Source organism: Gobio gobio (genome assembly GCF_949357685.1).
Source record: "Gobio gobio genome assembly, chromosome: 18".
In the NCBI taxonomy this organism is placed as follows: domain Eukaryota; kingdom Metazoa; phylum Chordata; class Actinopteri; order Cypriniformes; family Gobionidae; genus Gobio; species Gobio gobio.
Genome location: NC_137111.1, coordinates 22,452,952 through 22,469,261, shown reverse-complemented (window position 1 = coordinate 22,469,261; position 16,310 = coordinate 22,452,952). Strand labels below are relative to the sequence as shown.

At 37.3% G+C, this 16,310-nt stretch overlaps 2 protein-coding genes across 2 annotated transcripts; one reads left to right on the top strand and one right to left on the bottom strand.

Annotated features, from left to right (window-relative positions):
* Positions 1 to 114: 114 nt before the first annotated feature.
* On the bottom strand, positions 115 to 9,443 carry LOC307142085 (legumain-like). The gene is made up of 5 exons (XM_079842612.1): positions 9,129 to 9,443; positions 2,373 to 2,582; positions 1,522 to 1,692; positions 1,373 to 1,440; positions 115 to 1,153 (listed from the first exon to the last, which is right to left on the bottom strand). The coding sequence occupies exons 2-5, from the start codon at positions 2,568 to 2,570 to the stop codon at positions 1,111 to 1,113; spliced, it is 480 nt and encodes a 159-aa protein (XP_079698738.1). The 5' UTR covers positions 2,571 to 2,582; positions 9,129 to 9,443; the 3' UTR covers positions 115 to 1,110.
* A 3,811-nt stretch (positions 9,444 to 13,254) lies between these two features.
* On the top strand, positions 13,255 to 14,893 carry LOC307142084 (ladderlectin-like). Its single transcript, XM_079842611.1, has 5 exons — positions 13,255 to 13,316; positions 13,730 to 13,812; positions 14,097 to 14,225; positions 14,376 to 14,484; positions 14,674 to 14,893. Exons 1-5 carry the CDS (start codon positions 13,256 to 13,258, stop codon positions 14,742 to 14,744), a joined length of 453 nt encoding a protein of 150 aa, XP_079698737.1. The 5' UTR covers position 13,255; the 3' UTR covers positions 14,745 to 14,893.
* Positions 14,894 to 16,310: the final 1,417 nt, after the last annotated feature.

The following is a 16,310-nucleotide window of genomic DNA, read 5'->3' as shown; positions in this document are numbered from 1 at the left end:
ATGATACAAGAATCAATGAAATCAACTAAAAAAAATGTCCCTCTAGTAACATCTATTCAGTTGTCAACAGAATAAAGCTATAACTTGGACTGAAAGAAAATGAAAAGACAAATTCCAATCAATTCAGGTTTATTATTATAATCAATAACTCACTGCTTAACAGATGATACATTGAAAAGAGGGCTGATAGTAGTTCAGTGTATTGTTTAGCCCATGTTGTCAGTGTGAACTCACTTTTCCTACAGAGCTCAATCTTAAATTACACCTCTCCTTAGTTCAGTGGTTTGAGGCTTCAGTTTGCTCTAAACAGAGGGCACTTGATATAATAGCACAGCCTGACACATCCACCATTGCACTAAACACACCTGCTCATTAACTGCTCAAAGTGCAGCTGTTTTTGAGCAGTGATCTCAGTTGTTTAAGACACTTCTTAAGTATGACCACAGACTTCAGGTAGCTACGTTTGATAGATATACATTTAGTCAGATAAGAGCTCCTTTAAGTCACTACTGGAGAGAAATTGGGTATGTTCATGGCTCAGTCAACAAGGTGATGAACACCAGCTTAAAAAATAAAAATTCAAAATATTCGTGCAATATGCCGCTAAATGTGTCAAGCTAGTGTTTGTTTAAAATAGTTTGAATGCATTTGGACTTCATTCTCTAAATGGACCTGTAAATGCTTTGGTTTCCAAACTTAACATAACTGAGGTCCCAAAAAACATGCTTTAATTTCAAACGTCATTGTGTCATTCTAAATCTGTCCTGCCAAAAATCTGTTGTTCTCATTGATGAGGCATCTGATGAAAAAAACAAACAAAACATACACACACGATACATGTATAAAAAGTTAACAGCCCAAAGTGTTTGTCAGGAATCGCTGGGCACTATCTTAAAGCAGATTTCTTTCTTTAAAAAAAAAAATAAAGATCAGTAAAACATCCCATAAAAAAAATAAATTTAAAAGTGCAAATCCTCATTAAAAAGAAACCTTTTCAAAAAGATTCAAATCAAAGCTGTGTCTGTCGATACAGATTTCTTCCACAATCAGATTCTTATGTGCAGGAGTAGTTCGTCCAATAAAAGTCCTCTGAGGCTCAAATTCACATTTCTATTGTCTGAAGTAACAAATGTCATCCATGGCTGCTGTGATTCTGTGGGAATGGAGAGATATGAGATTTAAAATCACAAATAATATTGAGCCAATGAGCTCTCACATCCCACAAGTAATCTTTACATAACTCACTAGCGCAGGCAGAGGGCGCTGTTTAATTATGGAAACACACTTCACAAGCTTTATCGTTTACAAAGTTTAGACATCAGAGTCTAGAGAAAAGCAATAAGAGGTGTGAAAAAAGGAAACGTGTTTTTACCTCCAAGCCTGGTATCCTCCCTCACACAGGTTTACTAAAGCATACAGGTGTCTCAGAGCATATTCATACTGAAACAAGAGAGAAAAGATGTCACGCACACACAAACAGTGAGCACACCACAACTAATGATGCAGAAAGCCCGTTTGTACCTCCTGCTGGTGCCAGTTGAAGCAGTGCTCCTTGTAGTGCTTGATGGCTGTTTTGTAACATTCATACTGTGTGAGATCTTCACGTCCATTCATATAACCCTGCACTTCATCCTTCTCCTGCACCACATGCTCCACGATCTTACGCATAGTGTTACCAAGCAGCTCCAGCACCTACACACACACAAAAAAAAAATTAGCACAAAACCATTATAATATGATCATATTGACTGAAATCTATGACTCTGACATAAGTTTGGGGTCTGTAAGATTTTTATGTTTTTGAAAGAAGCCTCCATGTTCACCAAGGAAGGATGCATTTATTTGGTCAAAAATACAGTAAAAACAGTCATATTGTGTAATCTTATACATTATTTTACATTTTAAATATCCATTTTAATATTTTTAAATCTAATTTATTCTGAATGTTCAGCAGGTATTAGGCTACTGTAGTCTTCAGTGTCACATGATCCTTCAGAAATCATTCTAATATGCTGATTTGGTGCTTTTTTAAATATTATTATTATTATGCTTACTGAAAACAATTGTGCTGCTTAATATTTTTGTGGAAACCATGATACATTTTTTCAGAATTCTTAGATGAATAAAAAGTCAAAAGAACAGAATTTATTTGAAATCGAAATATTTTGCAACAATATACAGTTAATGCATTTGCTATAACTTTTTAACAAATTAATGTGTCCTTGTTAAATAAAAGAGAAAATTAAATAAAAGAAATAAAAAATTACGGACCCCAAACTTTTGAACAGTAGTGTACAACTTTTAACACTTAAAACAAATGTAAATAAATAATTATCTATGGAAAATGATAAGTAAATAATGGTGCTTTAAACCTGTAGATGTGCATGGATGTCTTTCATGTAACCAACAACAGCCTCAATGTCATTGGTCTTTGCGAGTTTTCTCTTCATGATTGCAAGGGGCACATCAGGGCTGCTCATGAGGTCAGGTTCAGTGATCACAGGCAACGACACAGGCTCGGCTGCCTTATCAAGACCTTTAGAGTTACCCTGGAACGCCATCACCTTCATGTGGGACAGCGTCTAAAACACAAACAAACCACAACAGTTACATTGGCAAGTACAGACATGCAGACACTACACAGAAGAGCGTTTATCAGACACGTCCTTGTCAATAAAGTATACAGAACTTCAAATGGAATCTTCCGGAACTAGCTGAGAATATATGACAGACGCTAGACCAAGAAGGAATTTACAGCATCTCAATATTCATCATATTTTTACTAAACTAATCCATATTCAGGATGCCACTCACAGTTGCTAGGGACCATACGATGAGCAAAGTTCATAAGCACAGAAATGGTAAATGATTATTTATTCCTTTTTTCACTGTAACTTCCTTCCAGTCAGGGTACTAAAATAACTTTTTAACAACAGCTGGAGAACTAGTAAACTGTGAATTTACCAGCCATTAATAATTTTGCATTGTATTCATCAAAGCTCGGTTTCACAGACAAGGCTTAGATTAAAGATGCACTATGTAACTTTTCCTCCCACTAGAGGTCGCCTGTTCAAAACAAAGGCGTAGTTTGATGATGCCACGTTTGAGCGCAGAATCTCGGGACATGTTAGCCTAGAAATCTAGACGCACCCTAGCGGCAGAACATTTATTTTGGCTCGAGTGTAGTCTAGCAACTCTCGGTAGACCTGAGAGCTGGAAAAACCAAACTCTGGTCAGGCCAATCACAGCGTGTGTAGAGTCTAAGGCTGGGCAATTTTATCGATTCTGCGATATAAAGCGATATTTTTTTCTCCCAAGAAAGTATCGATTTTTAAGCCGCGAGTATCGATACATAAGTCCCATTCAAATCCCTGTTTACCCCCATTTGCGTTGCAGGAAGAGCGATTTGGTCAGCCAGCCGCTAGTATCGCTGTAGAGCAACTTACCCGTACTACTAACTTTACACAGACGCCGACGTCTAACGTTACCTCTTCTTGTTTACGGAGTCAGAGCGAGGAGATAAAAAAAAAAAATGGCAGCGAATATAAATCCAGCGCCTTCGTGCTTAAAAGCAGATGTGTGGGAGCACTTTGGGTTTAAAAAGAAGAAGGAAAGCGACGACTTAGACTCAGGGGTCAACAACATGAGTTGCCCGCGGGTCTGTTCTAAAAATAGCTCACCATAGCAGCTGCGTTCAGTTGCTTCCGTGTTAATTTAAGCGCAGGGCTCCAGACTGAAGCCGAATATATACTAGTGTCTGTAAATAATAAACTGCAAAATACTATTTAAATATTACTCCTGCATGTTCTGTGTCTGTGTGGATGACGGGCGCAGCGCGCGCGCAATCGCTCTTGTAGTCTCTGCCGACACGAACGCATAAACTGTCACTTCATGAGAATTTACAGTTTCTTTTGAGAAAACTGGGCGCGTCTCAATCAGCTCCTGGTTCAGTAGTTAGGGCACTGATCAGGACATAAGTCAATGGGCTGACTCCCTGATCAGTGCTCTGACTGAACTAGGGAGATGATGAGACGCGCACCCAGTGTCATATCATGAACACAGACACTGGTAATCACGGCAACCCGTCAAAATAAAAGTTCGGTTTAACGTGAAGAGATTGACTACAGATTGTAGCCTACAGTAAATTTATCTACATCTCTATGTAATAATAATACGTCTCTACTAATAATAATAATGAAATAAATAATTATAATTATTAATGGTTGCTTATTTTTCACTTGATCTTTCATTTATAAACAATGTTTACTTTTAAACAGCATACAGCCTTTACATGTTTATGTATTATTTACTTATGATTATCATCATGTATAATAAAACATTTAAAAAAAATAGTGGTATTGTACAGACTACTGGAACTACTACTATACTCTTTCAGGTGTAAAACAGTTTGGATAGTTGTTAATATGATGATTATGATGCATTATTTAAGAGTTTTAAGTAGCTCTCAAATGAAAAAAGGTTGGAGACCCTTGACTTAGACAAAGCATCGCGGTTGGTTTGCAAGCTGTGTGACACAAACGTGAAATACTCTGGAAATACAACCAAGTGTCAGTGTCAAGCTAAAAAAAGCTGTCAAAGAAACTGTTCAGAACAGGCCACTTGCTGCAATTTTTAAAACTCCATTGTTAATTGCAATACTGCACTTTATTACTTTTCAAAGGCTTGTAAGCTACAGTTTGTTTTCAATAAATGGAACTCATTTTCCCAACACATCTTTGATTCATTTTGTCCAGCATTTGCAAGCTGTAGACTCTCTGTCCAGTCAGAGACATAGTGTAATTGATGATTTTAGTTCAGTTAATTCAATCCAAGTAAATGAAACCCTCACAAGATGTCACCAAAATCACTCTGTCCCCTTTAAATCTTTCAGAAAATGATGTAAGTGTATAGAATTATATCGAATCGTATCGAATCGTATCGTTGGCTGAATATTGTGTATCGTAAGATTAGTGTATCGCTACAGCCCTAGTAGAGTCGGTGGGCGGGCTTAACATAATGACGGCACGTCACGGAGGTTCTGCGTGCTAGTCGTAAACAAAGAAGCTGGCGAACAGCGGCCTTTCGAATCGGCTTTGGCCGCGACTCTGGAAGACTTGGAGTTAAGCTTTTCTTTGAGAAAAGAACAAAGAACGGCACTGAAGTCATTCTTAAGAAAAGATGTGTTCTGCCGATCAGATTCTGCGAAAGTCTATCGACTAACGTTAGCTCGGCTTCACCTTCTTCGCTCTGATTGGTTGTGGCGCTCATGGCGCTACCCAATTGCGTGCAGAGGGAATTTGAAAGACAACCGTTTATCCCGCCCCTCAGATTGAGCCCTGTCAATGGTGAGTTTCCAGACCAAACATCTTGTGGATCTGGCTTGTCAGGCTTGGGACATATGGTCTTCACCTCACAGCCGGTGGAAAAGAAATCGCAATAGGACTCGGGCAGAAATCATGTTCATGGATGCGATTTATTAACGTTACCGTAGTATGAAGCAGAGCAGGACCGAGTGTTGTGGAGCTGAGCAAGGCCGCTGGAGTGATTGTTAATGAGAAGAGTGGCGGGACTTTTATTATGGCAGTCGCAAGCGCCACTTCCGGTTTTCCGGTCATGAGTATGAGGTAACGCAACTCTGTTTATCATATTAGATACATCTGAGTGTGTTGAAAATGATGTTATGACGTTACTTTGTGCGTTCGCTCGGCGGCTGCTATGACACTTGTTGCACACTGCAGTGAGAGTGAAGCGTTTCTGCAGAATAAAACCGGAAAACGAGGGTAACGCAATCAACAGGCGACTCCCTCACACTGGCCTAGTGCCTAGTGGCCTAGTGGTTTTGATATTTTACTGAAAAATGTTTTACATAGAGCAGCTTTAAGTCAGAATTAGGCTTTAAACCTCTGGGGTTCTTCATTTATGGGTCACACTCAGGACCGGAGGGCGGGATTAAGATAAAAAAAAACACTTGAGTAAAATCAATGAAATATATTTTTGTTCAATAATATTTTCTCTTTTGGTGTTTTTAGATACTTTTTTTTTATTTATAATTCATATTTATGCAATAATTATGACCCATTTTTTCCCCATTGAATATAATTTAAAAAAAATGATATATAATTTTTAAAAACATTTTTTTATTAAAGCTGTATTTCATTTTAGAGTCAAACCTAGGCCTCATGAAAGCAATTTTTTAAATGAGATCGGTGCCATCCGGTGGACACATTGAGCATTTTCTATCACGCAATAGCACATTTTTACCACTATAGTGGATCTTGCGTTTTATAAAAAAAAAAAAAAAGTACAAAATCGTAGCTTCATCGGAATGGTCCGAAACTTGGTGACTTTATTGGTACTTGGTATATGAACACCCCAAAACATTGGGGACAGGATTTGAAAAGTTTAAGTGGTCGTAAAAAAAAAAAAAAAGTAACACTCAGGACCTTCGGGTCAAAAATGACCCCCATAGGAGGAAATGAATGGTAAATTCGTTTTTTTGTGCATACAATCTACAAATCAGCCAGAATGCAGAAAAACAGTGACTCAACAGTGAAGGGGTGAATCTCTAAAACATCAAGAGTGCAAAACAGACCAAAATAAAACAAAAAACACACACACACACACACACACACACACACAAATTAACGCATGCCATTCCAAAAGCTAATTGTGTTTTTGTGGGTTTGAGTTTGTCTGTTTTGCACTCTTGATGGATCCAGTATACTGATATACATCCGGCTTACACCCAACTGTTTACTTTCACTTGAGACATGTTTACATGAATATGGGCATTTTGACATAATTGCATGTGTATTCAACCATTCAAGCGCAATATATGTGAAAGAGAACCGAACTTGCGATCGCATGCTAAGAGATGCGGCTTTCCGAGTTATTTTTTACTTTCAGTTTATTGCGCTCTATTGTCTCGTTCATGCATGTCAATAGTGCTGTGCTACATGTGTATATTTACATACTGCGATACACACAATATAGCAAAATCTACAAGACGACATTACATACCATCGCCACGATATATAACGTCATACCGCCCAGCCCTATTGTGACGTATACCAGAGAGTGACAGATTATCGAAATGGAGAAAAAAGTAGGGCGGCGACTAGTTATTATGTTGTTGATTGGATTTTGAGATGTGGGCGGAGTTTAAACAGATTAAATGATTGGATAATGACTGCATGTCACCAGAGAGTGGTCTGTTTTTTTTCACTGGGGGATCCGGTTATGAAACATTATGAGGTTAAAATGTTGTTGTTTTTTTAAATGAAGCAAATGCATGGATGAATTGTTCACAATAAGATCTATAATATGCATTTAGCACATTTTAATGCATTTATCTGCATTTTAAGTAAATTGTCAATAAAGAGCACAATGGCCCAAACACAACTGACATGATGGATTAAATAATAATGTAAATATTGTTGTCACAGTGATGTTGGTGCATCACAGTGAAGTATCATTGGCAGTCATCCTCACAAATTGCATACACAACTCATCACCATGACAACTGGCTTTGACCTCACCACGTTCAGATCTGTGGAACTGATCCACATCAAAACAGTGTGAGTGATGGATTATGCAAAAGCAAATCAGCCATGAATAAAACTAAAGGGACACTCTTTTAAATCAGTCAGTAACTTTATTTCCTACAGTTGGGCAGTGGAGAACACACATACACTCCTCCTGCTTCTGCACACAGTTGCGCAACTGATCTGGAATCTCTTCAGAAACAAGCCCCAGCATGGCAGCCTGACGGGTACAGCGACACACCCAAAAATCAACAATACCTACAATCACCTTTCTTTCTTTCTTTCTCTCTCACTCTCCCAGAAGTCACCCATGATCAACAACGCATTAGCTAAGAACATTAGAGCAGGAGTCCCTCTGTCTCACTCCACCTCCTCCAAACCCTGCAGGTCTCCTATCTGTTTCAGGTTAATGTACAAACCTGCTCAAGGTCTTTGAGCAACACATGTATGACAGATAAGAATGTCTGAGGTGATACAAAATAGGCGGGGAAATGGGAAATCAAAATGCATCAAGTTTGTAGGACCGGAATATTTGTATTTATGTTGGTTTCAAGCATTTAAAAAAAGTTATAACATGATTGGTTTTTAAATAAAAATCATGATTTAATCATTCTAATAAATGTCATGTGGAGTAACCCACAAGTAAAAAGTAATATTTTTCAGGCACCTTGATTACAAGGTTAAGTGTTAAACATTATTTTCCAAAAGGTTTTTATATTTCATTATAGAAAGAAAGAAAGAAAGAAAGAAAGAAAGAAAGAAAGAAAGAAAGAAAGAAAGAAAGAAAGAAAGAAAGAAAGAAAGAAAGAAAGAAAGAAAGAAAGAAATGTAACCATGAATATCATTAAGATTTCATAGATATACTTTTTTTTTGGTTGCCTTAGCTAACCTTAACCTTTTGTCATATTATATATAGCCTTACTGACCTATTGACAGTCATGAGGGTCTACAGGGGTCCTCTCTGTGATATCATTTCCTGTTTATGGTTGTCACATGACAACAAATGGCTTCCTGCACACTGGTTGCATCACACTGACATTGATTTTATGGAAAAAAGTTTTTAAAATATGTATCATGATTTAAATCAAAACTGTTTCAGTGGTTATTTTCTAAAATACATTTTTTTTTTTTTAATTAAAAGATCATGCCAAACTACTTATGCCAACATTTAATTTTTCAAGAATTTCAACAGTCCCACAAAAATATGATTTAATTCAGAAATTATCTGCAATTCATTGTCTGTGTGAATTGCATTTATGTAAATTTTAAATAGATCCTAACAAAAACGTCACTGACTTAAATATATGCGGTTAGTAAATGAGAACAACAACAACAACACCAAAAAAAGAAAGAAAAAAAGAAAGAAAGAGAGAGCAAGACGCATACTAGCCTACTGAAAGTAATATCCGAAAATATGCTACTACAATATATCAAGGAGCAGGAGCACAAACTTTAATTATTAAACCCACAACATAAACACTGGCGCTAACTACGAGTAAATAAAGTTCTAACTTTAGTTCTGACTTTGCGTTATACGCATTACACAAGATTTAATGTCATTGGCAGACTGGGTAGGGCTGTTACCTGTAACTTCTGGATCCCTCAGTTTCCTTGTTCGGCGCTGTAAAATCCTTTACATCGGACAGTCCATGTGAATCTGCTCTGGACGGTTCAGGTGAGGCATTTCCACATTATTCCAGTTTTCTTAGGAAACTCTTGTTCTTCAGAGAGCAGTCAGTCTTGAACGTTCCATGCAGACTGTGCTCTCCTCTTGCTTCAAATACTCCTCTCTGCTTAATCCTCAAGAGGCTCCAGGTGAGAATTTTAAGGGAGTTTCCAAACACTGTCAGGTCCTTGAGCTCTCAGTGGCGCCACCCCGCGGCCACAGAATGAACAGACACGCGCACATTCTGTACACATGATTACGTAACAATGATTAAAGGGCGTGTGACTGATTTATATGTCATTAATGACTTGCAGGATGTATTGCTATGGAGATGCTTAGTCATCCAGGACATAGTTTATGAAATTGTACATGACATTAAAATTAATTAAATAATTATTTTAAAAATAACTTTACTAGCAGGCCTACGATAAAAATACAAAAAGATGTTAGTGTCTTTCATCAACACTTTCACTTACAATCTCTTATTTTTAAGCGTCTGGGTATGTAGACAATTCAGTTTTAGTCCAGGATTTAGCAGTTTAATCGATATCAGCCAATCTGCTGTTGGCATTACCACAACATCATATATCAAAGAGCATGTCGTCATTCCCGCCACAATCACGGTCATGATTATGGAGTTGCATGTACAAACACAATCCCACCATGATGAACATTGTGATCTTGTAGAAACCGCTGTGAGTCAAGTTTCCTGGCTTATGAGACGTGCTGCTTTTTGGTGAGACAAGTTTAGAGGCTGAATTTGACCTTGTTCATTCTTGAATCATCACTTTTTCTGGTTTTGGATGGGCATATCCAGCTCCTACATGCATTTCTCATATTTATGTTCCATACTGGGAAACTTGCAACTATTTGTTCTTCTGTGAAACAATAAAGTGAAAAGTGACGTGACGTGTAGCCAAGTATGGTGTCCCATACTCTGGAATTTCACCCATCCAACACACCTTCATCTGAAGAAGGCCTATATTTCACATTTTACTCTCTTGTCAGGTGAGGTTAAATATTTCATTAAAATATTACATCAAAATTTCATATATATCATATGTATGTAGGCTAATCACTAAACAGAGGATACAATGAAAAATCAAAAATTGAGGCCTGGTTTCAGACAGTGCACGTATTATGCCTCTTTTTTCAAGATGTAATATAAGTCTCAGGTGTCCCCAGAGTGTGTCTGTGAAGTTTCAGATTAAAATTCCTAACAGATCATTTAATATACCATTTTGAAAATGCCAATTTTTGGGTTTGAGAAAAAATGAGCTGTTTTGTGTGTGTCTCCTTTAAATGCAAATGAGCTGTTTTTCCCCACCCCCAGAGGTGAAGCCTTCACAGCTCGTGAACATGCCGTGACATTGCAGTTCTTCATCATCATGAAATATTATCATCTGCATGCGTTTTATACGGTGGCCCAGTAGTGCACAACACAACGAAATATAAAAAGCGATATGCCTATTGTGCTTTTGTGTTTTATGGACTCCATATTGTTTCTTATTCAAATGTGCTGAACGCACAAGTCTCTAGTTCATTTTTAATGAATGACACACGCAAATCAGTGGTAGTCTCTGTGTGCGCAAAGCTATTCGTAGGCTATTATTATTAATATCAATATGGCATCCCAGCAATAGGTCTGATGGCAACGTTGTGTCTCTGGCCAAAAATAGCCGCTGTAGGACGGCATAAATCGGGAACAGATGTAACATTACATTTACAAAAAATGGATTCAGATGTGCTCAATGTAGCCTTCGTCCAGTCAACTTTCATTTTTCATTTACGCACAAAATAAGGTGAGACACAACTTCTCCGCCACTTTCTCTCACATACACATTAAGCCTACCTTTCAGAAGCGCATTAGGCTATAAAACCATTAGCCATAACCAGCAGTAAAAGTAGTCATCTTTTGTATTCATGTACAGATTGTTTTTCTTTTTTTTTTTTTCGTTTTGATGATATTTTTGGATTGTACATCAGGGAGTCTGGCGCTCAATGTGGGGTGGGCGTAGTAGGCTACTGGCTACTAGAAAGTTAATTTAGATTTAGAATAATGAATGGAGTGATAACTTAATGATGGAAGTCCAATAATTCAAACGAATGTCCAAAAAAATAATAATTAAATTAATTAAATTGGGGGGGGGGGGGGGGGGGGGGGTATTTTTTTCTTGCCGCCCTGACTGTGCTGGCTGCCTAGTTCGCCTATAGGCACGCGCCGGCCCTGTGTATAGCCTAAAGCAGTGTTTCCCAACCTTTTTTCAGTCATGGCACCCTTTGAAAATGTTCTCCATTTTGTGGCACCCCCTCGCATACGTTACGGTTCGGATTGATCACGGTTTTAAGTTCACGGTTCCAGTACAGTTCAGTATTTGCTATGTTCAGGGAAAAAATGACCACTGTCAAATAAAAATAAAGAAAATAATAAGAACAAATAATTTAAATACAAGCAGCAGCACAAATAAATACTATTGAGCAAAGATACTAATAAAATAAACTTTCAGGTACGTCTAACATAAGTTTTCAGGTACAGAAATTGATCAAATGTAAAATAACATTGCATATTTGAGTGTATAAATTAAAGATTAATCCTATTAAACTTACAAAAGATATTCAATCAAGAGCAGTGAGTGATGTCCTTGACAATGCTCGGATATGCGTCGTCTTTCTCGACTGTATAAAGTTTACTTAAGGCATATACAGACTATGTCTGCTAGAATACTCAAGATGGACCTGTTGACATACTTTTTGTGTGAGTTTGTCCGTTGAAGAACAAGACTTGAAAGAGAACTCAATATTTGCGCGCTGTGAGACATGTGCGCGCTCTCGGATGAGTGCATAGAGTGCATTTTCTCACAGCGCGCGTGACTTCTCATTCGCGTCTTCTGGCACGTCACCCGGGTGATGACAGCGAAAATGACTGGTCGTATTCGAACATACGGCAGCACTCGCATGCATTGAACAAAGTTTACAAAGAGATAATTATTTGAAAAATTTGAGGGGTAAAAAAAAATGATTTGAAGGACTTTTATACGGCACCCCTGCTCTCGTCAGTCAGACGGCACCCCGTTTGGGAAACACGATTTACCGATTGTACTTTTTGTGATTCACAACCAGAAACTATCTTGCATCTTTTTTGGCATTGTGGTCATACAAGAAAACTTTGGCAAGATATTTGCCAGTTCATTGTAAACAATATATATAAAGATTTTGAGCTCTATTTCAAGGATGTTTTGTTTGGGTTTTTCAGTTATGAGAAGCAAGATGAAAATATTTTTTTTCTTTGCAACCTAATAATTTTTCTTGCTAAATATTTTATCCACAAATGTAAAACTATTAAAGTTACCCCCAATTTTTCTCACTTTCAAGAAGATGTTAAGATCTATATTAAATCTATATCTACCTCTTGCAACAAAAAGGCTACTAAAACTCTGAATGTATGCTCAAATTGTGGCGTTTTTGTTTAATTAATGTATTGGTAATTAATATAATGTTGTTGCTTCTTTCGGGTTTTTTTTTTTTTTCTCATTTCATTATTATTATTTTATATTTTGTGGGAAGACTTGTGTTTAATTGATGCTTCCTCATCTGTTTATTTATTTTCATTTTTATTTATTTATTTTTCTCCAAACTCAAATTATGTAATGTTTCTCCGTCCCTGAACCTCTGGCTATGTTTTCTGGTTTATGGCTTCACCTTTGCATATTGTAAGTGAATGTTTAATAAAAAAAATAAAATAAAAAAAACACGATTTACCGACATGCGCAGTTGAACCTGCGTGACGTCAGTGTGACGTAGGCTGCAAATTGGTCTATACGCACTTGACATAAAGTATAAAAGCAGGGCTGTTTCTGGAACTTCACTAAATCTTCCTCTTAGATTCTAAAGGCAACAACCAAACCAAGGTGAGTTTTTTTTTTTTTTTTTTTGGAACAAAAACCTACTGAATAACATTTCTAATCTAAAGTGTCTTTTGTCTTTAAAATACATTTAGAACAGTGTGTAACAAATGAGTGCAGTGCTAATTCGTTTCAGGTTCATCATGGCAATGCTGAGAAGTTTTCTGCTTCTTTTCACTATCTTCTTAATGGGGAATGCAGAAGGTGAGACATTTATTTGCAAAAACTCTTGCTATTCCATTTTAAAAGCATTTTGGAAATATTTACATGATTAATGGGGTGTTTAAAGTGTCTAAAGCAGGGTTCCTCAAACTCGGTCCTGGAGGGCCACTGTCCTGCAGAGTTTAGCTCCAACCCTGATCAAACACACCTGAGCAAGTTAATCAAGGTATTCAGGATCACTAGAAAATCACAGGAAGGTGTGTTTGATCAGGGTTGGAGCTAAACTCTGCAGGACGGTTGCCCTCCAGGACCGAGCTTGATGAACCCTGGTCTAAAGTATACATTTTCAGCACATAATCACACAAACAAATCTAAGCCACATAAAATAATAATAAAATTAAAGCATTCTTTGCTGTGAATATTACAAGAACCCTAACATTTATGTTCTGGTGCAGTTGAATGCCCCCGTAGATGGTCAAATTTTGGAGACCGGTGTTACAAGTTCTTCGCTCAGTCGGTTACCTGGGTCACAGCAGAGGTAATGTGTTAGTTACAACAAGGTGATGTGGTCATTATATTAGGTGTCTTTAACTACATCACTGAATCAAATGATTGATTAAATGTTATTACATTAGTATTCAAAGACGCTTATATAAAGATATATGATCTTTATTTTCTGCAAATAAATAATACAGAAGACTGAGTAAATAATCAATCAGAGCAGACCGTTTGCAAATGACTAAAGTTGTTTAAAAAGTCACTTATGCTTTATGCCAAAAAAAGATCACATTTTGTATTGACAATGAGAATCTGTCTCTTTAGAGAAACTGCCAAAGTCTTGCCGACGCAAATCTGGCATCTGTGCATGATAAACTGGAAAATGATTTCCTGCTGAGTCTGTTGCCTTCTTCCTCCACACGTTCTTGGATTGGTGGTCATGATGGTGAAGAAGTAAGTTAAATGGTGTGTCCTAAAGAGACACAATTGTTTGTCTAAACTGAAATTTCTGCTTTAAACATGTAACCGCAAAGTTTCTAATGAGGATGGTTTAACGCTGAACTTACTGAAGTCTGAGTACAGAGCACTGTCTTCACCCTTTAGGAAGGACAGTGGCTGTGGAGTGATGGATCTGTGTATAACTTTACCAACTGGAGCTCTGGAGAACCTAACAATCTGGGTATCGAGAACTGTGGGGAGATCAACTGGACCTGTGAGAATGCTGTCTGATTTTTGAATACTTGCTATTATCATTTACAATACTCTAATTTCATATCATGCGATAACATGAAATGGCTCATTTGGACGTCACAATGTGCTTTAAGTTGAACATTCCATTTTATTTTTATTGTAAGCCCACCATAATAATCAGAATAACTGCTTTCATATTTCCACCCTACAGCTAACCGTTCTTGGAACGACGCATCCTGTTCACACCAAATGGGCTATATTTGTGCCTGTTCAGGCCTGTGAGACTGTGCAGTAATGCTGCTCCAGTTACTTTGTACACTCTTATCTTTACCAAAAATTCTTTTACTTCATTTAAATCTTTTCTAAGCTTTAATCTCTTCTCAATACCTGCTCTGAAACATTCCTATAATCAATAAAAGCATTGATACCGCAAACCTTGTGTTGTGGAGTTAAATATTCGTGTGTATTTATAAAGAATATTGCGTCGCAAGGTTTAAGGAGGTTATTAGAATTGCATTGAATGAGGTCTTCACCAGGGGAGGGGTTTAAGCGCTGCACACAGCTGCTTCATCAGTGACAAACACTAGAAGATATCTCAGTTCATTTTACATGAAACTACATAACATTCAAGTGACAAGTTTATCTTGAAGAATAAAAGAGCTTGGGTTTTTTATTCAATGACATTTATTTAAAGCTGCATATTCACTTAGACCTTAATCTCTCACAAAATGGCACTCATAAATACAAGATGTAGTTTGTGATCGTGATGACTCCGATTGTTCGACTATTACAATTTAATAATACTTAAATTGATATGTCATCCTCAATAAACCCGTCTCTGGCATGTTGCCTCCGATCCTTCGACTATTCCGATCTATTATGACCTGTAAAGTTTCCAGAATAATAATCATATGCTGTTTGTTAATTGGCCAGAGGAGAACTGGCACCCCGACTGAGCCTGGTTTCACCAAAGGTTTATTTTTCTCCATTAGGTCACCTGATGGGGTTTTGGTTTCCTTGCCTCTGGCTTGGTGTGCTCAGTTGGGGACAACATTTTTCAACTAAATATTGAAATCTAATTATTAAACTAAATTAACCATATAAACTAAATTACTGATCTAAAGCCCACATTGTCACTGTATGATCAGTTCATTTAAATTATGACATCACCGTTTTTTCCAGAATGGCTAGACGGCTGAATAAAATTATGCTGCATTATTTTCCTGTTTAACACTCTAAAGCTGCTTTGAAACAATCTGCATTGTTAAAAGCGCTATATAAATAAAGTTGACTTGATTTAGTGGGAACAGGCTAATATGAATGGAGATCAGTTACATTCCTCAAATTTAATAGTGATTCAGAAATATGATTAGGCTACCTGATCAAGCAGTAATCCGGGAGCAGGAGGTAAGGCACAGGAGAGCATCAAGTCCCAGGTTTGGGGGTATTCCAGATAGCAGGTTGTGTGACATACCTGGTATGTTTAAGGGTAAGTTAGCAGATAACATCAACTTTCGGTTCCAAAATGACTAAACAAAAAAATAAACCTTTACAGCTGTTATCCCTGCGAGCACAGACTGTTATTTAGTTTAATCAATCTTTTTATTATATAATTGGTATTAAACCAATAATATAGTTCTTATTCACAGTGATTAAACATTACTTTAATTTCACAACCACTAATTTGGTGGCGATATGTAAATAGCCATTAAAGAAGTATGGTGTGCTTTTTTCTTAGTGTCCGTTTCCATGGTGACTTGTCTCAGTTGAGAATTAACCGCGAACATACTCTGGGTTGACACAGTTCAAATGGCTAAGCAGAGGAGAGCTTGGATGACTGCAGTGGAG

Excerpts from the sequence above, each read along its gene's own strand:
- LOC307142085 (XM_079842612.1), bottom strand. The coding sequence starts at position 2,570 with ATGAAGGTGATGGCGTTCCAGGGTAACTCTAAAGGTCTTGATAAGGCA. Across the intron at positions 1,693-2,372 it reads ACATCCATGCACATCTACAG|GTGCTGGAGCTGCTTGGTAA; the intron begins GTTTAAAGCACC and ends GTGTGTGTGTAG. Across the intron at positions 1,154-1,372 it reads GGAGGATACCAGGCTTGGAG|AATCACAGCAGCCATGGATG; the intron begins GTAAAAACACGT and ends CCATTCCCACAG.
- LOC307142084 (XM_079842611.1), top strand. The coding sequence starts at position 13,256 with ATGGCAATGCTGAGAAGTTTTCTGCTTCTTTTCACTATCTTCTTAATG. Across the intron at positions 13,813-14,096 it reads TTACCTGGGTCACAGCAGAG|AGAAACTGCCAAAGTCTTGC; the intron begins GTAATGTGTTAG and ends CTGTCTCTTTAG. Across the intron at positions 14,485-14,673 it reads TGGGGAGATCAACTGGACCT|CTAACCGTTCTTGGAACGAC; the intron begins GTGAGAATGCTG and ends TCCACCCTACAG.